We start from the raw sequence: 26,087 nt of genomic DNA on the forward strand, positions 1-26,087 counted from the left end.
CGCGGGTCATGGGGCCGGGGGCGCGGCCCTCCGGCGGCGGAGGCGCGGGGCGTGGGCTCCGCGGGCCCTCGCGGGCGCCGCGCCGGGAGCCCGAGCGGGGCGGGTGTAGCCGCCGGGCGGTTCCCGCCCTCCTCGGCGGGGCCCGGCCTCCGCGCACCCCCGGGGCGCTGCCAGAGGCGCTGCTCCGCCGCGGCCCCAGTTAAACGCGAGACCCCCGCCAGGCCCCGCCGCAGAGGCCGGCCCCCGCCGCCCCCCCGCCCTCTCCGGGACCCGTCGCGGGCGGAGGGCGCCCCCTGGCGGCGGGCGGCGGCGCCGCTCCCGGTGCCCGCTCCGGCTGGCGGGTCGCGGCCGCCCCGGCTCCAAGATGGCGCAGGCGATCTTCGAGGCGCTGGAAGGTAACGGAGCCGCCGCGCCGGGCCTAGCCGGGCGGCGCCGGGCCTCGCTCCCCGCCCCGCCCAGCGTCGACGCACCGCGCTGCCGCCGGGGACGAGGGGCCGCGGCGGGGCCGTCCCGCGAGGGCTGGCCCGGCGCGGGGGGCTCCCGGCAGCGTGGGGCCGCGCCCCGCTCCCCTTTCGCTCCCCCCGCGGCGGCAGCGCGCACCGGCGCGACCCCCGGGGCAGGCGGGCGGCGCGAGCGGCCCCGCGCGGTGGCGGCGGCGGCGGGACCGCAGCGGGCATCCCCCGCCAGCTCGGTTCCCTGGGGCACCCCTGTCGGCCCCGGCCCCGCGGCACCCCTGCCGCCCCCTCCCTGGGCCTCGAGGCGGCCCCGCGTCGCCCGTCGTAGTGCCCTGTGCATCGGGCAGCCCCTGTTAGCCCGGCGCCCGGGGCGTCCTGTCGCCTCCCTGCTCCTGTGCCAGGTGCCCCATCACCTCCCTGCCCCTGTGCCCCCACCCCAGGGCGCCCCATCGCCTCCCTGCTCCTGTGCCAGGTGCCTCGTCACCTCCCTGCCCCTGTGCCCCCCACCCCGGGGCGCCCCATCGCCTCCCTGCCTCTGTGCCAGGTGCCCCATCGCCTCCCTGTCCCTGTGCCCCCACCCCGGCGCACCCCATCACCTCCCTGCCCCGTGCCAGGTGGCCCATCGCCTCCCTGTCCCTGTGCCCCCACCCCGGGGCACCCCATTGCCTCCCTGCCCCTGTGCCAAGTGCCCCATCGCCTCCCTGTGCCCCCACCCTAGAGCACCCCATCGCCTCTCTGTCCCTGTGCCCCCACCCCGGGGCACCCCATTGCCTCCTTGCCCCCGTGCCAGGTGCCCCATTGCCTCCCTGTCCCTGTGCCCTGCTCATCAGGGCACTCCCATCACCCCCATCTCTGTGCCCAGTGATCACCAGTCCCCAGGGCACCCCCATCACTCGTGTGCCCCTCACCCTTCCATCGCTCCCCGTCCCTATGCCCAGCACGCTGGGACACCACCGTGCAGCGGGGCACCCTCATGCCCTGCTTGCTGGGGTCCCCCCAGCCTCCCCGCACCCCGGGGCGCACACTGCCGGACCCACCGATGTGCCGTGCTCACCGCCTGCCCCGGGGGTGGTCCCTGGGTGGGTGCTGGCCTCTGCTTGTAGGGGGGATCAGTGTTCTCCAGTGCAGCCAGGGCAGTGCCCGGCTCCTGTCCGCTACGCAGGTAAATGGGTCACGCTCGCGTTTGTCTTCAATTTAGTGTTGGGACGCTGTGTGTTACAGGCAGGTGCCATCTGGGGGGGACCCTTGGAGGTGCTAAGCGGTGGCAGTCTGACACTGAGCTCAGGGTCAGCCTGGCTGGAGAAAAACTATTTCGCAAGGCATTTATTTCCTAAATTGGATTACACGCATATTTTCCTTTACATGGGGGGGACACCACTAACTGAAAGGCCTTGCATCAGGATTGTAGCCCTATGCTTTGCAAACAGCACCAGCGGCAGAAAGAAAAGCAAAGAAGAAATGTTTCTCTCTATTTTGTCAGGTTATTTGGTGTGTTTGACAGTGCTCTGTGTATAATCAGGTTCCCTATTTCCTCTTTGCTCTCAGCTCCTCATTGTGTGGGTTTCCTCACAGAATTCAGGAGAGCAAAACATTTTAGCAAATTAAGAAAAAAGCGTGGTTGGTTTTTTTTTTTTAAGATCACAATAATTGGGAGCTTTTAGTAGCTGAGCTAGTTTGTTTTGTCTTGTCGATTTGATTACAAGTCAATGGTGACTTGGCATTCGTGTGCGGTGCTGAGAGCAGCCGTGTCCTGAGCAGGTGCTGTGCGGCAGAGGTGCACCTTCCCCCGCCACCAAAGCACCTGGTGCTTGTGTCCGCAGAAAAAAAGACTCAATGCATGAAATTCAGGGCTTGAGGGAGAAGTAGCATCTGGGTGAAACGGATAGTCTTTCCCTCTGTAAACTGAGAGAAATTTGAAAGGGGAAAAAAAAGCACAAATCAGTAGTCTTGTACTTATATCCTGGTTTCCCCAAGTCACCTTGTTTTTGTCAGGCTCTGAGGAAAGCCTGCTGCTGCCAGGAGAGAAGAGGTGGCTTTTTTCTTTAGGTTTCATGACTGTGAAGAACATCCTGCAGACTGGTGCTGGCTGTAATCATGGCATGGTTATGCCATGAACAGCATCCATGTAACCAAGTAACTCTGACCGCTTGTCTTCATGGGTTACTAAACCTTGAACTTGGTGATTTCCCTCTGTTTCAAGTGTGGCATTGTGCATTTACCTTATGAAACTGCAGGGACTCTGTGGGCATTTGTGCGCATTGCCAAATTAATGAAGACCACCATATTTCTGTTGTTCTGGGCCACTTTTCTCCGCCAGAAGGCTGCATGCAACTCTGACAATGCTGCTGCATCATTGTCACCTGTCTTCAGGTCTTGGCCTCTCCTCAAGCTTCTTCCTGCTAGTGAGATGGAGGCAATCATCTGGCTTTTTTACTTGGAAGATCTGGCTACGTGCCAGAAGGAAACCCAGTTGTCTGGTGCCAAGCACATGAAGAGTAGCATTCTTGATGCAAGCTGTTCTTAATTATCCCCATAATATACTAAACCTGAATTTTTGATCCCCCTTTTTCTTTTGTGTCCTGCTAGCTTACTTCTGCTGAAGAATAGCTGCTCCGTTTCACTCTCTGGTTTGGATGTGCCAACGGGAGCCTGCAGTGCTGCCTTTGCAGTTGACCAGGAGGTTATTTGTAGAAGAGGAGGTATATTTTAAAGCAGGGCTTTGGTCAGTATGAGAAGATCCACCCAGGAGTGCTCCAGCGGTGTTCTGCTGGTGGGGCTATCCTATGGGGCTGGTTGCAGCTCTCCATGCAAGTGAAGGCTTGCAGAACTGGACCTGCAGCTTTGCTGTGCCTCCATGTGATTTATGTGAAAGGGTTCCCATAGGCATGGTGGTAATTTTATGGTAGTGTGTGAAGTAGTGTGATCTGCTGCTTTCTGGTAGCTGTTTGTGCCCTCCGCTCCCCAGCAGCTGGAGAACGGTGCTCTCCTCTCTCCCAAGGGCACGTGCAGCGTTTGCAACCTCTTCTTGGTGAAAGGTGATTGATGAAAAAGGTGTTCATGGAGTCTTAGTTTTGCTTGCTTCACACTGGAGATGCAGGAGTAATGAGTGTTTAGAGTGTCTTTAAAATGCCGTGGATTATATGGGTGCTCCCCATCAGGAAGGTAACGTGCCAGTTGTCCAGGAGAAATTTTAAAACGACAAGAGGAACCTGCAATGGGAAGATGAGGTGGTTGCTTCTGCTGTGCTGTTCCTTCATGCTGTGATCTGTTACGGCATTTCACTGTCCTTCCTGGTGCTGTTTGCTGAGTGGGCTCTCATCAGGAACCGTCCTCAGCTCACTGCTTGGAAAAGATCAGACCGCTAGATTTTACTGCAGCACATAATTCTGAGTTCAGAGCTTTACAGTTTTGTTTTGCAAAGATCTTGAAGAAAAGTGAAAAGCAACCTAAGAACCCCCCACCTTTCTTTTTCTCCCTTAATCCACAAGCTATAACATACAACCCTGGCATGCCATTTGTTTTATTCGTGGGTTCCTTGTCATAAAGGAATGGTAGGGAGGAGTGGTCATAAAAATCCCCCCTTTTCACTATTTTTTTCCCCATAATCAGATTGTTATACCTGTCTTTACATCTGATTTCTAAAAAGAAAGTGTGTCGGGTTTAATCCGCCAGTCACATGCTGCTGGCCAGGTTGTCTCCCTAGATAAGCAGTCCCCATCCCCTGTATTTATCTGGAACATTTTAGAACATTTTCGCTGCAGTGAAAAATATTTGTGCCAAAGCAAGTGAGCCGATTCTGACAACAAATCTGTCTGGGGATGTGTGCGCTCGTAGAGTCCCGAGGGAAATGGAAATGAGAGAGAGCAACCGGCAGCTCTTGCGTGCAAGGTGCCCACGGGGGAGCACGGCACTAGGAGTGAAAGGAGCCACAGTCCAGCTCTCCTGCGTGTCCCAGGACCGGGGTGGCAGCCGGTAGCTGAGCGGGTCCCCCCCAAAGCATCTCTCCCAGGAGCCCACGTTTAATATTTCCTTCTTAAAGCTGTATCTAAATCCTCCTGTAGTTCGTAGCCCTGTGTCTGATCAGACCTGGGAAAGCTGATCTTGAAAACAGGGAGGCATTTCTAACACTACTGCTGAGACAGAGTTGCTGCACACCAAAGATTTTGTCTTCAGTGAGCTCAGCAGCTTGTCTGTGCTGTATCACACTGGGTCCCCAGGGAGATCCCCCCAGGCTGCTACCCGGTCTGGCCCGTGACACCCCAAATATCTACTTCTTAGCTCTTTTCTCTTAGCTCACCCGCTGTTTGTAAGCATCCTTCCTCTCTGCAGCAAATGCCTGAAACCAAGTCCTCATTCGTCTTTCCTTGCCCTTCTTTCCTTTCTTCTCCTTGCATCGAAGGAATGTGGGGAGGCAGGTGGGAGTGTTGCTTTAGTACGATAGTTAATGCTGTGGAGTAGCGGGGGATGAGAAGGTGAGAGTGGCTCTGTGGGAGAAAACAGCAGCAGCCGGCAAGCGGCTTCCCTCCACGACTCATGAGCGAGCTCCCAGCGCCTGAGCGCTCCGTGTTCAGGCCGGGCAAGGTTTACCATCAGTGCTTGTCTCTCCTTTCAGGAATGGATAATCAGACAGTGCTGGCTGTGCAGTCCTTACTGGATGGTCAAGGAGGTGTGACGGATCCATCTGCTCAAAATGTCAACTCCTCCACCGCCATCCAGTCGATGGGTGAGTCCTGGTAGCACTGGGAGAGAGCGGCAGGGGCTGCAGGTTTCTTGCTACAGCATACTCTCGTGACTGTCAGAACAGCCAGCAGAACGGCTGTAGGTGTAGGGCACTGCTACAAGTGTTGTGAGCCCTCAGCAGGACTACACAGAGCAGGAGGAAGAGGGTAAGTGCCCAAGTGAGTTGGTCATGGCAATGGACTGGACTGTGCATTTACAATAAAGGCAGGAAAGGAGGGAGCAGCCGCTGTCCCTGCCACTCGTGCTTGTTACTGTTCACATTTTTTATTTAATGAGCCATTACTTATCCTCTGGGGATGTACGACTGCTCCAGTCATTGAGTATCTCACCTGTGTGAATGAATACGGAAACTGGTGCTCGAGCAGGACTTGCTGGGTGGATACCGAGTTATCCTCTGGAGGAGTTATACTCTGTGTCCCCAGAAATGTTCTACTTCAGGCTGTGAATCAGACAGGAGGTACAGCCTTGTGAGACCGACTGGATCAAGTGCAAAATGGTGTGTACTTTTGTGGTTTGCTAACGCTGCAAATTTCATCTAGGACATGGTAGCTGAGTTGTCTTTTTTCTGCTTCTAATATCAAGCAGAGGTGCCAAAGACCAGCAGTCTTGGGGGGAGCGGCTTTCGAATACAAGCTGTCATTGAGTCTGTGCCCTGATCCAAGTTGCTTCTCTTCCTTTTGCAACCTGAGTAATAAAATCGGCCTCAGCCGGCATAATGCAGGTGCTTTGGAAGAAACTGTTGGACTAAAAGCAGACGGTGCTACAGGAGCAAGGCTGGGTTGCTTGTTCATGTCTTTGGGATGAGAAGACAGACAATGGGATTCGGTTTGTCACAGGGAGACGGTGGGTTTCGTACATGGGAGCAGGGCTGAGATGGGCTCAATCGCATCAGTTGGCTTTAAGGGAGAGCTTGGGATTGGGGAGGAGGGACAGTTTGGCCCTTGCAGCTGATCTCTCCTGATGATGATGTCCTTGAGGTGCTAAGATCCAAAAGGTGTCTGTTTTCCTATGGCTATGGTTGTGCAGAAGAAAGCCTACAGCCGTGATCTGGTCCTCTTAATTGCAGATGACGAAGATGTGTTCCTCTGTGGGAAGTGTAAGAAGCAGTTCAACTCGCTGCCTGCCTTTATGACCCACAAGAGAGAGCAATGCCAGGGAAATGCCCCTTCTCTCTCCACGGCCTCCTTGGCCACCAACAGCGTGTACACCCCCTCCATCACATCGGTGCAGCAGGCTCCGAGCGCCAGCCGGCAGGTACTGTTCTGCGGGCAGAGGCTCTACTTCTCTGTCACCATGGTTTGGCGGGGGGGGTTGCTCTGGGTCATCCTCAGATCCAATGATGCCTCATGACTGGCTTCTCTTCTGGGAAGCTCAGTTGTGGTTGTCTTGGCTTTTGACCTCATGGTTAAAGCTGCCTGGTCCTCTGCAGTGAGGTGTCCTTCAGCACAAGTGTCTGATAGCTCTTTTTTCAGGAGAGGAGGGGTTTCATATTGTGTCTGTGCTACAGCCAGGCTTTGGTTCTACTGGAGAGCCCAAGTGTCACAGCCTGGCAGGCTGGCCACATGCCTGGCTGCACGCTGTGTGGTGCTCAGGGTAGAATGGCTCTCGCTGTCCCCTGAGCCATGGTCTGGCTCATGGGCAGAAGAGGAGGGCAATGTCTGGCAGCCTCCTTCCTGCATCCCTCTTCTCAGACTCCTGCAGATAAGCCCACATAATGTCGTGTTATGAGCGTTAAGGGAGTATCCTCTCTGGAGTAACTCTCCTTCCCAACAGACTTCTCAGGAGTGAATCCCTTGTGCGTGACATGTACTGTGCCTGCAATCGTGGTGGTTTCTGAAGTGCTTTCAAACCAACTGCTTTTTTCAAGTTAACTTAGTGGCAGTGGATGGTGCTGCCCAGGGCTGCAGACACAAGTTGTTTCCACCCAGAAAATGGGACAGCCTCCCTCCCCTCCTATAATCTAACCCCAGCCTGAAGAGATGAGCCTGACATTCACCATCTGCAGCCAGAGCAGCCTCCCTCAGTTCTCCACCTTCCCTAGCTAGGGGAAGCACCCAGGAAAGGCCTGAACTTGTCTGTGACCAGTTTGTCCTGCAGATCTTGTTTAATAACCCCTGATTTGAATTGTAGCCAGTGGCCACTTTCCCGAGCCACTGTGGTATTTTTTACCTCCTTTTCTGAAAAACATTTCTGGAGCTGCCTTATTGTTACGGCTAGAAACTACCATGGACTCAGCAGGAAGGTGTAGCTGAAAGCAGAGACTCTGAGGTTCAGTAAAAAGCAGTGTCATCATTTTTTGTTTATTGTTTTGTCCTGTTGCTGGTCAACAATGCATTTTTTTTTTTTCTTTCAGCAAATTTCTACGTACATCACCGTTCCCCCATCACCTTTGATCCAGACCCTGGTGCAAGGGAACATCTTAGTCAGCGATGAGGTGCTGATGTCAGCCATGTCTGCTTTTACATCCTTGGACCAGCCCATGCCGACGGTCCAGCCCCCAGCACAGGTAAGGGGCACTTGTGGGCCCGGGGAGTCCTGCTGCGTGGGGCTGTGCTTGCACAGCAGGACAGTCCCGTCAGTCAATCAGACTCCAGAGATCTGCTTCGATGCTGAATCTTGGGCACCTTCCCAACCAGACAGCCAGGGTCAGGAAGGAGTGATGGATAAATGACAGGATAGCTCCAGGGCCTGCTCTCTCTTGATGTCCTTGTTGCTGGATGCCCAAATCTTTGTAACATGTTCTCTCCAGCTTGTGAGCCCCCATGTAATGGTTGGCTTCCAGAGCCCTTGTCACTTTGCTCCATGGATCCCTCTGCTCCTGGGATGGTTGTTTTGGGCTCTCCCCAGGGCTGGCCAGCTCTGAAATATAATAACACTCTCCATGCTCTGAAAATGTTCTTTGTAACCAGAAGGATTAAAAGCTTTAAAAGAAAAGCAAAAAAAGCAGTGGGGCTTGAGCACTTGGGTTTTGGAGGAGACAATGTCTGCCGGCAGGTCATGCCAACCCTCTGCAAGCCAGCACAGTCTGGTCCAGCCTGGCAGTTGGACAGTGCTGTGTTGTGTCAAGACATCATTGCTGTTCCTGCAGGTGCTGTTTTGAATTGGGATTGGGAATGTGTGTCAGGGAGCAGCCCCTCCAACTCATCGCTGCTGCATTTTCAACATCTTGTCTGTCTGTCTGTCCCTGTTCTGGTTTTAGAGCAGCTTGAGTATGCACGCTGGGGCTGGCTACCTCTCCCAGCCCCCCCCGCCTCCGCCTCCCCCACCGCCACCCCCTCCTCAGCCTCCGCCGCCTCCCCCCCCGAACATGGGGGCTCCGGGGCAGCCCAGCGCCGGTGGCAGTGGGGTGGTCGAAGTGTACAGTGCGCCTGCTCCTATGGCAGCAAACAGCACGGTGGAGATCCAGACGCTGGGAATGCAGCCCTATCCGCCCATGGAGGTAAGGCCAGGGGCTGTCCACAGGGGCTCTGTCCTCCTAGGCCTCTTCTAACAAGCAAGGCTGCTCGGGAGTTGCCTGGGCTGGAATTGCAAAATGAGAGTCTGGGTACATGTGTTAGGTTATTTGACAATGATTATTTCCTCTGGGAATGAATGGAAGGATGTCGGCAAGATGACAGGGATTGTGAGAACAAGAAAAATGGTGAAGAGGGTCGGGGGGCTTGGCTGGCACGGGCTTAGGAGAGTGTCTGCTGTGGTTGAGGGATACCTGCAGGTGTTGGGAATGAGAGGGAACTGAGGTGAGGGGGCTTACCTCCCAGAGGGGTGCAGAGCAGCGCCCTGTGCACTGCAGGCTTAAGTGGAGAGAAAAATTAACCTGAATATCAATAAGCAAGCTTGACAAGGCAGCTTCTAAAGAGAGGCTCAGGCAGGGGTGGATTTACCAGTGGGTCAGCTGTTCACAGCCTCCATGTTAGCATTCCCATTCACAATAGAAACTACTGGGTGTAACAGAGGTTTGTCAGCCTTATCTTTGTAGCTGGCATCTGATCTGGAAGTGTCAGTGGTCAGAAATGGACAGGGACGTTGGATACTTAGTGCTCTGTGTTAATTTATCAGGATGGGCAACAGAAATGCCCTCAAACCATGTCACCCAAGACTGATGCCTCTGTCTTTTTCTCTAAGCATCCTTTTCTAATATTGGTGCTGATGTAAACAACTGTGCTTTGCCACCTGGAGTTTTCTTGTGCTTTCCTTCCCTTCTGCAGTCCTGCTGGGGCAGGCAGCAGGGCTTGGAGATCCCTGCCTTCAGGGGTGGTGTGAACCCACAGAGTCAGTGGTGATCGTCCTGGTAACCTGCTCCGGAGGGATGAGAAACTCTTCTAGGCATAGGACATAGATGAGGGATTAGGTGGCTCCTTCATAGTGCTTCTTTGCTGTCCTGTTCCTGCTGTAATAACTCATGGATGCTTTGCGATGTTCGGCAAGAGAGTTTCACACTGTCAGGCTGTTAATTTTCTTTAGAGGCACACTGTTGGACTGGTGAACCAGAAATTCGATCCAGTTTGGCAGGAGGCAGAAAGAGCAGCCAGACTAATAGCCTGGTATGGCAAATGTTGCTGGAGATGGAGGTTAGGGCACAGTATGACTCTGTGTAGCAAACCTGTTTCCTCTGATAAATTGCACTCTTGCAGGTACCGAGCCAGTGTGTGGAAAGTCCTGTGTACCCTTCTCCTCCTATGTACAGCCCTGGGAAGCAGGGGTTCAAGTCCAAGAGCACCAGCACTCCCACACCTTTGACCAGTGCAGGAGGAGGCAGCGTGGTTGGTTTTGATTCCACCTCCACTGCCAAAAGTCGGCGCTGTAAAAACGAGAGCAGGCTGCAGGAAGGTAAGTGTCCTTCTAGAACTTGCCCTGCGCTAACCTGTAGGCCAGCGGGCTTATCCCATAGTGAACTGTTGAGCCACGGGCTCTCCGGGTGCAGTGGGGTGGCACTGGCTGTGCATGCAGCTCTGGAGAAGGAACACGATGTCCTGCACAAAGCTATCAAGAGCAGGTGAGAGTGTGGACGTGCTTCTTGTCTGTCACCTCTGAGCGCACGTGAAAGGACTGTTACTGTGCTACTGCACGGGCAAGCTTGTGCTAAATCTCTGCAGCTACATGCTTACTGGATCACACCTGAAATAGGGAGATCCTGCAAAGTTAGGTGTTAGAGCTTGTCGTGGTTTAATCCCAGCCGGCAACTATGCACCACACAGCCGCTTGCTCACCCCCCCACCGCAGCGGGATGGGGGAGAGAATTGGAAGGATGAAAGTCAGAAAACTCGTGGGTTGAGATAAGAACAGTTTAATAATTGAAGTAAAATGAAATAGAATAGTAGTAGTAATAATAATATAATAATAATATACAAAGCAAGTGATACACTAAATAATTGCTTACCACCCACCGACTGATGCCCAGCACGTCCCTGAGCAGCGATCACTGCCCCCCGGCCAACTCCTCCCAGTTTATATACTGAGCATGACGCCATATGGTATGGAATAGCCCTTGGGCCAGTCTGGGTCAGCTGTCCTGGCTGTGCCCCCTCCCAGCTTCTTGTGCACCGGGCAGAGCATGGGAAGCGGAAAAGTCCTTGACCAGTGTAAGCACTACTTAGCAACAACTAAAACATCAGTGTGTTACCAACATTATTCTCATACTAAATCCAAAACACAGCACTATACCAGCTACTAGGAAGAAAAATCAACTCTATCCCAGCTGAAACCAGGACAGAGCTCAGTCCATTTTAACCCAAGGAAGACTGCCCAGCTGCAAGGCCAGTGGGCTAGATGTGGCCTGGCCCTGAAGACTCCCTTCTCAAGGGCCCGGCTGACCTGTCCCTGCCCTGTGTTTCAATGCCTATGAAGAAAACACGCCTGTCTCCAGGTGAGGCAGGACAGGGGCGTGACCCATCACAGGATGGAGGAGGGTCAGATCCTCTGCTGGCTGAGCCTGCCCATTGCTGGTGTGATGCAGGCACACCTAGCTGAGTGACAAGGGAGGTCCCAGGGTGAGGCGGAGGAAAGCCAGGTGGCTCTCCTCCCCAGGAAGGCTGGGCCTCTGGAGTTAACAGCCATACAGATGCTAGCTTTTAATGTTATTTGCAGAGGTGTGAATGATCATGCAGGCTGCATCTCTCAGCCCAGCATTTCCTAGAGCAGCCCACAGTTCTGCTGTTTTCCATTGGTTTATACCCGATCATAGTAGATAGAAGATGTGACTGACTGATCTTCTGGGTGGGAGAAATATGCGTGTGCTCTGATGCTGACCTTGGTGAGTTCATAGGAGAGAGACAGAACTGGGGCCCTTCCTCTTACTAATGCTGTGTCTTCTCCCAGTGCCCATGTGCCTTTAAAGTAGGTGCTTTCTAGCACAGCTGGAAGGGTCCCTGGAGCAGTTAATGCCTGAAGGGTATGCCCTGCCCCCTCCACTACTGCTCTCCTTGGTACTTCTAGAGTTAGCTCAGGCTACGTTAAGTATGTGTTTGTGCCCATAACCTCTCCCCAGTCTGGCCAGGCAGATCTTGTCATAGAATCATAGAATTATCCTTTCATAAGCCCTTTATTCTTGGTCCTGAACAGACATGTCTTGGGGTGAGGGCCCTGTGGTGCAGGGGGGGACAGGGCTGTGCCACACGATCTCATTCCTGTGTGCTCTCTTGCTCTTCCAGGCAAACCCAAGTCCCCCAAGCTGAAATGCACTTACTGCGACAAGGCCTTTACCAAGAACTTCGACCTGCAGCAGCACATCAGAAGGTAACAATGCTGCTAGCCCGGACACAGCAGAGTGGCTGGGGTGGAAGTGGGCATAGCCCCGCTGAGGGAGTCTGCGCAGTCTAGTAGACCTTGTGTTTGTCATGTCCCAGAATCCGTGCTGCGCTGGGCGGTGATCTTTCATCCCCCCTCCTCCAGGACACCTCCCCAGTGGCTGGGGTGAAGGTTGCATCATGGATGTAGTCTTACTGATTATGGGCTGGGACTGGAGACTTGTTTTCCTCGCTGATGAGACCTTAAAAGCCAAACCTGTTGTCACCTGATCACTGGAGCAGCATCATCTCCACTGCTTGCCTCTGCCCTTTCCTCTTCTCTCCCTCCCTAGCAAGCTGCAGCCTTCGTGTTTGCTGGTGTTAGCAAACAATAAGCCAAGCTCAGTGTCTATATGGGGAGCTCTTATAAAAGAGCTCTTCTCTGGCAGGAGGCAGTTGAAATCTTCAAGAGTTTCCCCCAGCATAGTCTGCTGGACTCAGGACAGATGAGAAGGAACAAGTGGTGTTTTGCTCCCCTTCCTGGCCTGGACTATTCACATGACGTACTCCATGTGTTAGAGTCTGCTTTCTCCTGCAGCAGAAGGGCAGGGTAGAAGGACCTTTCTGCTGTGGACAGGGGAGAGCAGATTCAGGGAGATCAGGGGGCTGCAAGCTAGAAAAGATGTGTGCAGGGGAGGGAGGGGTGACAGGAAAGAAAAGGGTTGTACACCTGAGAAAGTGATGGGGTCCCTGAGGTCCGTGCGGAAACCCCGACAGTGAATGCCCTGATGTGGCAGAGGTCTTTTCCTCTCCCACTTCTCCCTTTGATCTCTTGTCATCCCAGATTGCAAGTGTTTTGTCTGTATGCCAGACTTTTTTCCCCAGGCTTCTCACAATCCATTTTCTCTAGTTAATCAGGTCTCAAAGCCCTTGTTTGGCTGGTCCAGGTGCTGGTCTGCCAAGCAGAGTGCTTAGTGCAGTCCTGCAGCAGCCACCCCACCGCAGTCCGTGCCTGGGGGCTGCCTCCTCTCTCTGCCAGCTGCTGATACGGTGCCTTCTGCCTTCAGTCACACAGGCGAGAAGCCCTTCCAGTGCATCGTGTGTGGTCGAGCCTTTGCCCAGAAGTCAAATGTGAAGAAGCACATGCAAACCCACAAAGTGTGGCCTCCGGGGCTGGGGTGCACCATCTCCCGCAACTCCATCACGGTGCAGGTCATGGCCTTGAATCCCAACCAGCCGGAGGACGAGGAGAACACAGGTTTGCTGCCTGGGGATGGCACGTGCTAGGGGCAGAGCAGAGATGTGAGGAGCCTGCACCTCCACACCCGGAGGGAGGGGAGACAGGAGCTGCATGTGCTGTTTGCATTCCTCCCGTGGGGTTTAGCAGCACACACTAAAGAAGTCACGTTTGCTAGATTCCTGCTGGCAGGTGCATTCTTGGGTACCCCAATCCATAGTGGATTCAGGTGCTGGTGAAGACAGTGGCTCCAAACGCTGTGCCAGTACGTGCATGGGGACAGAGCAAGGCGTCTTCCCCCTTCTCCCACCTTGGCAGGTGCAGCTTTGGCAGTGCATGAGCCACACTTGGCAGCTCTGCTCTAGTGGCCGGACAAGCCAGTGGCTTAACATAGCCTAGTGCTCTGTCTTGTTTGCAATGTGCCAGTCATGCCTGGGCTTGGTCTGGCCCTGATGCCCAACTGAAAATACTTGAGGCAGAGAAGAGCTTCTTGCTGGCAGACTGTGTCTGGGTACTCTTTCAGCTGGTGGCCTCAGTCCCAGCGGGAGGGGAGGGAACACTGTGACAAGGTCATGTCTAGGACAACACCCCACTGGAGCTGCTCTGTGCAGGCATCGTGGACTACGAGCTACTGGCTGGATCTTACCTCCTATCTCCTGCCAGAGATGGGAGAAAACCAGAGCCAGGTAGGGGCCTGCCTTGCTCACTGCTCCACGAGGCACAATTAGGTCCCTGGTAAAAGAGAATGGGTCAAGGAGAGGAAGATGGAGTAGTCAGAGCCCTTGATAATCTGTAGACAAACTTAAAACTACCCTGTTAGAGTTTGAGATTCATCTGATCTAAAGAACCTGTCTTTGAAAGGAAGGAAGAGCCTGGCTCCAGAGCCAGGCCTGGTGTTTCTTGGCAGCGTGGCACTTGCATAGCAGCTTTCAGAGCTGTCTCATGGCAGGCTGTGACTTTCTCTCTCCCTTTCTCCAGGTTTGACTCAGCCCTTAAGGAACACTGCACAACCGCCCCAAGACATGAGCCCCTTGGATGAGAGCGAGGCAGGCAAACTGGAAGCCAAGCAGGTTGTCTTGATCGATAGCTCTTACCAGTGCCAGTTCTGCCCCAGCAAATTCAACACCTATTTCCAGCTCAAATCACACATGACGCAGCACAAGAACGAGCAGGTAGGGACAGAGGGTGTCCTGTGTCGGTGGCGAGATTGGGATGGGTTTCATATAGTGCACCAGCTCCCACCGTCTGTCCTAAGCCTCTTACTCTGTAAAGCTGCGAGCGCTTTGCATGTGGCTTGGCTCTCTGCATGTCTAGGTTGCAGCTGTGTGGTCTGGGTGGCTTTGAAAAGCTCCACTGCCTCCACCCTGCTGAGTGAGAAGTCAGCCTAGCAGGTTTGGGTGGCTAGAGAAGAAGCAAAGAAGCGAAGTCCAAAGTTTTCAGTGTAGGTGGCAGCTCTCAGGTCATGGGACAGTCACCACTGGGGTGTTGGGTGTTGTGGTCTCACCGACTCGAGTGGTTTCAGGCGCTCACACCAACACCACTTCCTCCCCCCTTGCTTTCTTAGGGGAGTGCCCTGACAATCTGCGTTTGCAGAACGTTCAACTCCCAGCAGGTTCTGCTGTTGTCTTCACCAGGAGCTGTCAGCCACGTTTTGATGCTGAGCTGCTCTGTGCTGTTCTTTAAAGACTTTTCCTCTGAGGAAGGCAGCAGAGGAAGGGGATGTTTTACCACCACATTGTGTCCTGCTGCAGTGCAGGGCAGGGTTTCACTGCTGTGCCCTGACTGAGCGCTAATATGGCTGTGGGCATGGTGGGATGCTCTGGGAACCACGGTGCTGCTTTGTTCATAACATCAGCTCAGCTGTTCTCCAGCACAGCGGGTCAAGGGGCTGTAAATGACCAGTGGCAACGATTTCCAAAGAGGAAAGCCACTTTGTCTGTTGGCAGAGGATTTTCCCTATTTGTTTCCATGATATGCCACTCCAGTCACTCTCCCTTCTTCTCCCAGGTGTACAAGTGTGTGGTGAAGACCTGTGCTCAGACCTTCCAGAAGCTGGAGTCCTTCCTTGAGCACATCAAGAGCCACCAGGAGGAGCTGAGTTATCGCTGTCACCTCTGCAGCAAAGACTTCCCCTCCCTCTACGAGCTGGGCATCCACCAGTACTCCCACAGCCTGCTGCCCCAGCACAGCCCCAAGAAGGATGTGGCTGTGTACAAGTACAGTAGCAATCCGTGCTCACAAGGCTTGTAGGAGTGAGTGGGTGCAGAGCGTGTTTGGCTGAGAGGTGGGGACATTAGAGGGAAGAGGGGGCCGTATGTTCAGCGGCTGCGGTTCTCATGGGCACCCAAATGGCAAATGGGGGTCCCCTCCACTGGGCTGCTAGGGCGAAGCACTCTGAATGCAAGGAACCTTTCAGAAAGACAGTGAAAGGCCGTGATCAGTTACCTGGGAAGATCTCATCACTGCAAGTCCTCTTATCACCAGTCAAGAGTGAGATGGGCACAGCTGAACCCGCACTGGGCTGGGTCAGAGACCCAGGGAAGCCCATTCCCAGCCTGCATTCTGTGATTCTCTAAATATCTGCAGCAAAGACAGTGCAGGTTGTAGAGGCTGTGCCCAGAAAAAAAGGAGTTATTTCTCCTATCCCTTTGCTGCGAAGGGTTCTATTACCTGGGAAAGGCTTTCTACTAGTGTAGAGGGAAAGGGTGAGGAGTTCCACGAAGAGCTCTTTGGAGCTTTTGAAACGCCTGTAGAGACATACAGGAAGAGTAGGAAGCCCAGAGGATAATGAAGTCACCTAGGAGCTTCATGGAATAAATATCTGCTACTTCTTGCGTAGACCATAATTTCTAGTTATCCTTGTGCTGTGGAGCTTCATCCTGTAGCTTGCTAGTGGGGATCTTTGAGATCAGAGCCCTGCTTATGTTTGAGGAGGTTTTAGTCTGATCTAAGGAAAAGGGGTTTCACAGCACATCCACGGTGTGAGTGCCTCTGTATTCATTGCTGATGATGCATGTCCCCACTGCCCATTATCAGTCAGCTCTGGCAGAGGTCTCCAGCAGCAATGCTACCAGGATGTGTGAGAACAGGTGAGTTAGGTGGAGAGCGCCCAGGTGGTTTCGGAGACATGGCGGCACGAGCCAAAGCTTTGTTAGATGCCGGAGACCCCACGTGGGAGCGTGTCACCTTGTGGCTGCCCCAGCTGTTCTGCTGTGACCCCACTCTCAGCTCCTTCACTGGGAGCTGCTGTCTTCGTACCATGAAGATGGAAGGAGGTGTTTTAAGTAAGGTGAAGCCTTTACTTAAGGCTTTTCTCCATGAGGAAGCAATGTGGAATATGTGCTCGGGTCACTGGGTGCTCCCATGGGTGTCTGTGTGGAAGAGCACTAGCAATTTAAAGGCTTCTCCACCCAGTTTCCCAGCATCTCCCCCTCATGAAGGATGCTAAGTGTGAGTGTGATCTGGCCACGTGGGTTGCTGAGGTTTCGGAGCACCTGGATGTTGTTATTGTCTGTACCAAACCGCCCCTACCAAAAATCAGCCTGGAAGGTGGCTGGTGAATGGGCTGGGCAGCCCTGCCTGGGGTCTGCCTGCGGTGTGGGGTTTGCTGGCGGCAGCCTCGTTCACAGGCTCTGTCCTTTCTCTCCACATTCAGATGTGTGAAGTGTGTAAATAAGTACTCCACCCCGGAAGCCCTGGAGCACCATCTGCAGACAGCAACGCACAACTTTCCCTGCCCTCACTGCCAGAAGGTGGGTGGGTGACCGCTGCCAGAGCCGGTCCTGGACATGTAGCTAGGGCTCTGAGGGGGACGGGAACCCTCGGCTCTCTTTCCTCTCCCTTCCTACCTCAGTACAGACTGGCAGGCTCATGAGGTGCTTTTCAGAGAGACAGAGGTGATTGCACCCCTGGCCTCCAGCTCTCTGGCTTCTCACGCAGAGCACATTCCTCCCCGCAGTGCTGGCTTTTCTCCTGGGTCCCATTTGCTGAACAGAATTTGTCAGGGTTGCTCCCTTATTCCCACAACAGCACAGGACTGCACGCTCTGGGCTGCTGTCCTTATTTCTTAAAAGCAAGTGTATCGGGAGGAGCGAGGCTGATTTTGGGAAGACTTAGAGTGGCGGCAGTGCCCTTGACCCACCATGGCTGGCTACCCATGGCTGGAAGGTTGGGCATGAAAAGCCCTAGGTCCTGGGGAAACTCGTGCACCTCCATTGCAGTCCTCCTGTCACAACAGAAGCCTCTGGGTTCCCCCTCGTTCCCCTCTTTTGGATGAGTGCTCTGTGTCCTTGGCAAAGAGAAACCTGTCTGAGTGATGTGACTGGGACTGGAACAATGCCCGGGTAGGTTTTGGCTGGAAATACTCTTTTCAGCACAGCCCCTGAGGGGGTTTGAGGGGCAGAATTTTGTGGGATTTTAATTCTAATAAATTATTTTTTGAAATCCAGACTAAAATTTGGACCCTTGCTCCTCTGTTTATAGCAAAGGAAATGAAAATCCTCCAGTGGGGGCAGGGACAATCTCAAAGGAGTGACCACTCTGTACTGAGGTAGCTCAGGAAGGGGAAACGCACTCCTGCCATGGTTAGCAACCCATCTTTCTTTACCTGTCTTCTCTCCACTTGCCCCACCAGGTGACAGATGCCCTTATGAGCCTGGGTGGGACTTTCAGCATGCAGCATAGGGGTTGGAAAGCCCATTATCTGCAGCAGTATTGTTTGTATTCTTACTAATATTGCTGTTTTCTGGAGATGCAAGAGCACAGTCCTGGGTACCAGAACTCCTGGCTCTCCTGTGCTCCCCTCAGATGTGTGCTTGCAGCATCCTCATTAGGAATTCACTTAGCTTGGGCATTTTCAGTATCCCTGTTAGCCAAAGGAACCATTCATACTGGCTTTATAAAGACCATGAATGAGTGCCTTTGGTAACAGATGATCAGGAAGCACAAACTGAAGGTAACACTGTGGGAAGGTAGTGTTGGGGGTCCTTGCCCAGCCTGTCCTACTGCTGATTCCAGTGGGAGACTGGGCATCCATCTGGGTTGCTGGTCCTCAGCAGTATGGTGTTACAAAACTTAGCAGCAAGGTTTCAGCTTATGTGTTCCTTAAGGATAAGAAGGTATTGTTTTCAGGTTTTTTTTTTGGTTAAAAGCTCTATCTGTATTTTCCTTATGCAAACTAAAGGTTTCCTCAGTGCGTCCTTTCCAAGACAGCAGTCACCATGAGCTTCTTATGCTTTTTATACAGGCCACACCTCCCATGGCCATGCAGGCTCAGTGGTGTCCCTTGCATGCTGCTGGCTCTTAGCCTTGTTTTTATGTGTTAACAGGTGTTCCCCTGCGAGAGGTACCTGCGCCGCCACATCCCCACGCATGGTGGGGGCAGCAAATTCAAGTGCCAGATCTGCAAGAAGTTCTTTCGCCGGGAGCACTACCTCAAGCTGCACGCCCACATCCACTCGGGTACGGGGTCCCCCGGCACTACAGTGTTCGCTATCTCTGTATCGTAGTCCTTCCTGCATGCTGTAATGCCCTGGCTATTTTCCTGATAACCAGAGTAACAGAGTTGAGTGTATGAGTCATCTGTAGTAACGTGGATTCAGGAAATGTATGGATTTGGTTCAGCTTCATGCCCAGTACTGCACCAGTTAGAAGTGGGACACAGAGGTGGCTTCCCCACTGCCCACAGTTGCAGAAGCTAAGGAAGCTGGCCATGGAGATCGGGAGCAGCGTGCAGTGTGGATTGTACCCATCCGTTTACCCATCAGGCAGGGTAGGGAAGCTTGGGGAAGTTTATAGAGCAGCAGAGAGTGGCACTGCTGCCAGAGTGAATCCTGTACGTGACTAGAGCAGCCCTGCGTGACTGGACTCTCCCTGACTCTTGGTCTCTTTTTTTATCCAGGTGAAAAGCCCTTTAAATGCTCAGTGTGTGATGCAGCCTTCAATCGGAAAGACAAACTCAAGCGACATATGCTGATCCATGAGCCTTTTAAGAAATATAAATGTCCCTTCTCGTACGTAGCGTGTCTCCAACACGGCGGCGTGTCTTAATGGGGTTGGGATGGGTTTGGGAAGGAAGGAGTGTCTCTTGTAGGTATCCTGGGGTACATGTGTGGCATCTGCCAATCCACTACTTCTTGGGAAGGCAGGAATGCTGTCTGCTGTTGAACTAGGAACCTAGAAGTCGCAGTTCCTGTCACGTGAGGCTACATAATTTCATCTCAGTTCATCAAGCCTGTAAAGTAATGCCTGCCTTCATGGGAAGCTTGGGGGATTGCACCTGGGGAGCACTGGGGAAGAGAGGGAGTATTATCTGAGCACAGAGCACAAGTTTGCCTGAATGATGGGCTCTCCCTGACTGCCACGTCTCAAAAAGCACTTGGCAACATAGGAGCTAATGCACAAGCCAAAGAAACCCAGGTTTAGAAGGTGCATCCCCAAATCCATGGCACAGCCATGGGCCTTCTGAGATAACCAAGACTGACTGACTTCTCTCTGCTCCAGCCACCTTGTAGCTCCTTCCGAAATACTTCTGTCTGTAGGCGAGATCTTGAACCTGCTGCTTTTAGGAGCATTCATAGCAAGACACAGGCCATGTGTAGTCTAGCAGAAGCCACATGTCCCTGTAGCAGCCTGTTTATTTCCTGCCCCTCTCCAGAAGGGCTGAAATAGTGGAGCTCCTACTGAGACTGCACTCAGGGACCCATCTGGGTGCTGCTAAGGAGAAGGGTTGTGGATCTCTTTATGGTCCAGGATCTGTTTATACATCAATCCTCAGCTGATCCATGCTGCTCACCAGCATTTGTTGTTGTTACAGAAGCCACACAGGCTGCAATAAAGAGTTCAACAGGCCTGACAAGCTGAAGGCTCACATACTGTCCCATTCGGGTAAGTGCAGCTCTGCCCATGCTGCCAGTGGTTGGGAATGAAGTGGCTGGGATTCGCTGTGGCGCTGCAGGAGCATGTTACAGAAGGAGTAAGCTTGAGAAATGAGATAGGAAACTGTGAAAGTGCTTCTGCTTTATGCTCCCAGAAGCACAGGATGTTCCTTACAGGTGCTTTCCCTGCGGTGTCCCTCCACCCGCTGCTCAGCTAACATAGCAACTGCGTAGTTTTCTGTGGGAGAATTTTCCACCGCGTGTGGTACAGTGTTTCCCAGGTATAGCCCTAAATTCTTAATATAACTTATTAGCTTTAGATTTTTTTTATCTTTGTTGCTGCAGGCCTGTTTAAGTGAGCTTGCGTTTTGCAGCTGTGTCTAAGCTTTGGGCTGTTTTCTAAGGCAATATAAATCTGTAGGCAGGGCCTGCTGGCAAGACTCAGAAGCAGAGCTGGAGTACTCGGTGCGTTTGCTATCAAATGAATATCCAGAGTGCTCTGTCCGCTCATCCCCAATACCATCTCACATTCAAAAGGAGATCTCTTGGGATTTGATTCCCTTCTCTCGTGTTCCAAAAATGATGCTCCCACTCTTAATAAAGACAAATAATTTATTCCCATGCCCTAGGGAATGTTCTGACTTTTGTCTCTTGGGGCAAAACTGAAAGTCTTTTCTTGTGCCTGTGATGTCAAAAGCCCTGCAGAGTGCGATCAGATGGGACTGTGCTGACAGTGCAATGGATGGTTTGTTTCAGACTGTACATTACCATACTTGGGAGGAAAAAAAAAAGGTGAACATTTTTTTACTTAGCAAATACACTCAAAAAAAATCAGGGTTTAAGACTGTTTTGCATTTTCATCACAATTACGTGACATTTTTTTCTGGTGATACTTTAATCCTCTTATTTGAGGCAAGAACTATTGCTTTAGCCCTTCCTAAACATAGGCATTCAAAGTGTCGCCACTCACCCTTTTCTGACTGCAAATTTACCTGGCACAATGTCTTCTCAGTCCATGGGGTTTTTGGTTTGTTTTAATTAGCAAGCTGAAAAAGAATAGAGCTTCCTGGGTGACGAGGTGGCTGTTTCAAGCTTTTATCAGGGAACATCTGGGAAGAGGAGATGAAGCTGTCATACGCTCTCGGTGCAGTGCAGATTTTCCTGAAGATCTGCATTAGGATGCAGGGTCTCTAACTGAGCTCTCTCTCCTCCAATGCTCTGTGCAGGGATGAAGATCCACAAGTGCCAGTACTGTAACAAGTCCTTCAGCCGACGAGCCCACATGATAGAGCATCAGCGCTCGCACACCGGTAACTACAAGTACCGCTGCCCCACCTGCAGCAAAGGCTTCACACGCCACAAGTACATGAAGGACCACAAGTGCCGGCTGGGCTCACCCAAGGACAAAGACCTGCAGCTCAGGAAGCCCCAGAAGAAGCGAGTGGTGCGGGGGCGCAAGGTGGGCCTTTCCCTCCCCAACCAGCTGGGTCTGGCAGAGCTGAAGGACGGTGCCGCTGGGGAAAGCCCCCCCGAAGGTGGCCCTGACAAAGAACCGTTCCAGGAGTCGGACGCAGTCCTGTCCATCGTGGTTGGTGGGTCAGGAGCTGCTGACTCGGACCTTGTCGTTCCTGGGCAGCCCAACAGCATCGCATCTAATTTGGCCCTGGCAGAACTGCAGACTGCCTCAGACGGCCCCTGCACCATGCTGGCTGTCCCTGTTTACATCCAGACGACGGAGTGATAATGCGTAGAGCCACTGTGTGGCTGAGGGCTGCTGCTGGGGCTGTCAGGCTTGGTGCTGAAATTTATCCCAGTGAAAAAGACCAAAGCTCTTGTGGGGAGGTAGGTGGATATGGGAGAGAATGGCTTTCATCTCCACTTGCTCCTCCCATCCTTGGGCAGAGGACTGCTTGGAAACCACCAGCGGCTACAAGGCACTGAAGAGAATGGCTCCATTATTTCTTGTCCGTCTGCATCACTGGTCAGCCTAGGGCAAGAAAGACTGATATCCCTGAATCAGGGTAAGAAGAAGGAGCACCCAAACTTGCAACAAACAGCTGCTGAAATCAGGTGGCTTTGCAAATCACAGCCTGTCCCATCTGTGGTTTTTCTGGCCTAAAAGCTGTATTGCCCAGTATTTGGGTGGCCTTTCTGAGAGCAAACAATTGATCCTTCCTAGTGGAAGCAAGTTCATCCTGAGATCCTTTGGGAACACTGTTCAGAAATACCCTGATAGACTTATCTCTAGTATCTTTCTCCTCTCTGTCTCTATCAGTAGAAAGATCACCTTGTCTGTACTACATGTGTTATAAACACCGTGGACCTCATGTGCCGTGTGGAGTCGGTGGGTGAGAGCATGCATGTGTGTTGGCTCTTCTCTCTGGTTGGTATTCTCTCCACAGTGTTTGTTCTTCTCATGGTTTTTCTCCATATCCAAGGATCTCCAAGTGCCTTAGACATCAATGCATCAATCCTTGTAACAGTTAAACGCGACACCTTCTGTATACAGCGGGGCAGACGAAGGCCTGGGTGAAGTGACCTGTCCAGGGTCACACAGGAAACCTGTGGTGCATCCACGAGCCAGTTTTCTAGCATCGGTTCTGGATTAGGTGCTGCAGGGTACTTCTGTGCACTTCTCTGTCAGCTGCTTCCCAGCCTGCGCATTCCCTTAGCTCAGTTCTCTGGGCCAGTTGTTAGTAGTTTCAGTGGGTCACTGCCAGGTGGGGAGTTGGTGTGGTTAGGTAGCAAGAAAGTCCGGTGTCACTGGGACAATTTCTCTTGTCTGCTTGGCTTCTCTTCTCTCCTTTCCCAGGTAGAAGCCCCAAAGCCAGCATGGGAGCACCAAACCCAGGAACTGAAAATTACCGTTGTGCAACGTTGGTAAAGGAGTTTGCTCTGCTCTCCCATGCTTTCTTCCTGCTCCATGCTTCCTGCCAGCCAAGCTGAGCTTTCCTTGGTAAATTTGTGTGATGAGCTACTAAGTTGTCTGTAGATGCAAAATGCTGCATTTCCAGCCTGTTTCTTCAGGGGTGGCGCAGAGCAGAGCGCAGGTTCAGTCAGCCCTGGGTGCCGAAACTCTGGGTGCAGAGTCCCCTGCCTTGCCATCTGGGAAACAGTGGGTATTTCTGGCCGCTGGAGCAGTCAGCCCAGCGTTACTGGTCTGACCGGCCTGACCCTGATGCCTGCCTGAGCTCCAGCCCATCGCCTGAGCTCAAGGTGCTCTCCCTGTCTCCTTGCAGTGTAGTTTGCTCAAATCTTAAAAACAGCAGCTTGCAGAGACAGCATGCTGGTGCCATGCCCATCGTGGCATGTCTTACTGGTGGCATGTGCTCCCAGACTGCACCCAGTCTGACGATGGGTTACACTGTCACCCCTGGAAGACTGTCACACGGTTCCTGTCAGGATGGGTCCCACCACCAGTTGGCTTTGCTCACTCACTTTCCTGACTCACTTCTTGCCCATTTCACTTTTTTGTGATGCTGCTGTACCTCCTGCTGTTGGCGGGCGTTAGGAAATGGAGCACAGGGCTTACAGGGGGAGGCTGGGAGGAGGGGTGTTGTTCAGGCTTTAGAAGAGGTTACGGAGAGTCTTGCTGCTGCCTACAGCTGCGTAACAGGCGGGGGTGGAGAAGGTGGAGCCAGACTCTTCAGAGGTGCACAGGGATGGGATGAGAGGCAACAGGGACAAGTTGGAACACGGCAACTTCTGACTCGATACAGAAAAAAGCAATTTCTACCAAAAGGGTGGTCAAAGGAAGGAGGCCACAGAGAGGCCATGTGATCTCAGTACCTGGTGATACTCCAAATTTGGCAGAGCATCCTGCTCGAGTGGACGTGCTTGGGAGGAGGTGGCTGGGTCAGAGACCTCCAGACGGCCCTTCCTACTTATGTGTTTCTGCGCTTCTGTGAAATGTCTCGTCTGCTTTGAAGGACAGTTTATTTGCCCACAATGTTTGTTTTAAATACTTAGCACTCACAGGAGGGGACCAGTATCAGGAAATAGTTTGCTAAATATACTTTTCCTATTTTCCTCCCCTCTGTACCCACACCATACGGTGTCATTATGTGGTCTCTGGCGCTTGCTGTGGCGCTGCAGTCAGGTCTATTTTGAGATGATGGTATGTGGGTGCATCAGCTTCAGAGGCACCATCTGGAGGCCTGGCTCTTCCTTTCTGGCCCCTGCTTCCCACCAGCCCTGCGTGCAGGCCAGCCAGTCTAAATGAGATGCTGGAAGCTGGCTTCCTCTGGCTACGCCGAGTATAATTCAAGGAGTGGAAGCAGAGCCACAAAACAGCCTCGTATATGACTGTGGGACGTGGGGGCTGAAAGATGCTGCGCTGTTTGCTTGTTACGTCTTTGCATGTGTCGTAGCGTTGAACCGAAACAAGTTTTATCAAGTTTTATCTTGAGCATAATGATTGTCCTCTTAGAGTAAACATCAGAGTGATTATGTGTAAGATAACCTAACAGAGGTCCCTGATCAGAAGAGAGGCTGGGCTGGCTGGTTGTGCAGCTCTTGCCATTGGAAGCTCTGTGGATCTGAGTCCTACATGTCTCTGATGGATGCTGCAGCCCCAGGGGGACTGGCAGAAGAAAGGATGGGCGGCTGTCTGCAAGTGTGGTGGCCCCTGTCCCCTGCTTCCCAGCTGGGCTGGCTGCACAGGACCAACAGCAGGTCCTGGCAGCCCCTGCAGAGCTGGGTGGGTGCTCCTGGAGCCTTTCTGTGGAAAGGAAAAGAAAAAACACTGTTATTTGAAACAACAACAACAAACCCCCTCTCCTCTGTAGCCATACTGCCTGCAGATTAAACTTTGCCATGGAAGGAAATGTCATGGGAAAGAGAATTTAATTAGAAGACTAAATGCTATCACTGAGACAACATGAGTTACATGCGGTCCTCAGTACTATTCAGTACATGGGGATCAGTTATGCAGGGAAGGTGCCTCGTCACAGCAGGCCACAAACTTCAGAAACTCTTCTATTTCCTGCTGGCCAAAAGGGAAGAATTCTACCCAGAACTTTACCCCACTTCTGTTTGTCTAGCAGGGGCCTGCCCACTGCTCAGCTGCAGCGTGGGCCGAGGTGGATCTAAGCTGCTCAGGGCACTGATTTTGCCCTAGCACCTCTCCGCAGGACTGGTGCCATCCTGAGTCCTGGGTACAATCGTTTTCTTTACAAAACCACTGTCAGAAGCATCTTGGCATTTTCTGGAAGTTCCCTGGAATACCCCAGGGCTAGAGCCATCCCCTGGGAGAACTGGAGCTGATACTGGATCGGAACAAAGGCCTGTGGTGCTCAGCCTCCACTTCTGAGTGCAGATGCTTATGTGAGAGTAAGAAAAGGGCAGGTAAAAGCTCTGCCTCCCCTTGCGCTCTTCCAGCCTCCGATGCCAGCAGCTGGGAGGGCTTTCCTGCCCTGGGGGTGGTTTCTATAAGCCTCCATGGATTTTTCTTATGTATTTTTTGTCTTCTGTGTCTGCCATTACACTGTTACACGGTAGGATGAGGCAGGATCCATTACACAGCTTTGGGGCTGAACTCCCACCTTGCACCTAAGGAGGCTGTCTTTAATTATATTAGCTGGTGCAGTGCCTTTTTCCACTTACTGAGGGCATGATAAGGCTCTTGCCCAATAAGGAGTTGTTTGGTTCATTTTTCCTCTTTGCCATTTGGTGCGTATATCCTGGCCTGTTTTACAGAGCACTAACTCGTCCAACCCTGCTCAAAACCAATGATTAATTTTCTTGGGTGATTTCCAATGGTAAACACTACTATTGTCCGAGTCTTCTAATAATTAACTTGTTTTCACAACACCACTGTGTGTCAAAAGGGGGATGTTTATTACTTTTACAGGTGATAGAGGCCAAGCACAAAGAAACAAGTCAAAAGTATCCAGTAAAGGTTGGTAGCAGGTTGAGGCACTTAAGACTTGATTTCTTTGTTGGACTTTGGAGTCTTTATGTAGGTACTGTGGTCACACAGCACGGAATTATGTCTCCATTGTCTCCACAAATCAGAACGTGTGACTCAGCTGTCCAGGAAATAAGGAATCGCAACTAG

The 26,087-nt window shown here is 52.6% G+C and overlaps 1 protein-coding gene across 3 annotated transcripts; it reads left to right on the top strand.

Moving 5' to 3' along the window:
• The first annotated feature begins 30 nt into the window (after positions 1-30).
• On the top strand, positions 31-25,140 carry ZNF341 (zinc finger protein 341). Of its 3 annotated transcripts, none has more exons than XM_082325899.1 (15): positions 31-395; positions 5,068-5,178; positions 6,262-6,449; positions 7,549-7,701; positions 8,395-8,634; positions 9,839-10,022; positions 11,843-11,927; positions 12,985-13,175; positions 14,133-14,326; positions 15,162-15,370; positions 16,810-16,906; positions 18,482-18,614; positions 19,054-19,165; positions 19,969-20,039; positions 21,256-25,140. In XM_082325899.1, exons 1-15 carry the CDS (start codon positions 365-367, stop codon positions 21,768-21,770), a joined length of 2,514 nt encoding a protein of 837 aa, XP_082182025.1. In that variant the 5' UTR covers positions 31-364; the 3' UTR covers positions 21,771-25,140. The 3 variants fall into 3 exon arrangements, with proteins under 3 accessions (XP_082182025.1, XP_082182024.1, XP_082182026.1); XM_082325898.1 differs by having other exon boundaries at positions 32-395; positions 9,827-10,022; XM_082325900.1 differs by lacking the exon at positions 31-395 and having other exon boundaries at positions 5,086-5,691; positions 9,827-10,022.
• Positions 25,141-26,087: the final 947 nt, after the last annotated feature.

This window comes from Platalea leucorodia (genome assembly GCF_965183815.1).
Source record: "Platalea leucorodia genome assembly, chromosome: 13".
Lineage (NCBI taxonomy): Eukaryota > Metazoa > Chordata > Aves > Pelecaniformes > Threskiornithidae > Platalea > Platalea leucorodia.

Coding starts and splice junctions, on each gene's coding strand:
- ZNF341 (XM_082325898.1), top strand. CDS start 365: ATGGCGCAGGCGATCTTCGAGGCGCTGGAAG. Junction 13,176..14,132: donor GGAGGACGAGGAGAACACAG/GTTTGCTGCCTG, acceptor CCCTTTCTCCAG/GTTTGACTCAGCCCTTAAGG. Junction 15,371..16,809: donor AAGGATGTGGCTGTGTACAA/GTACAGTAGCAA, acceptor CTCCACATTCAG/ATGTGTGAAGTGTGTAAATA.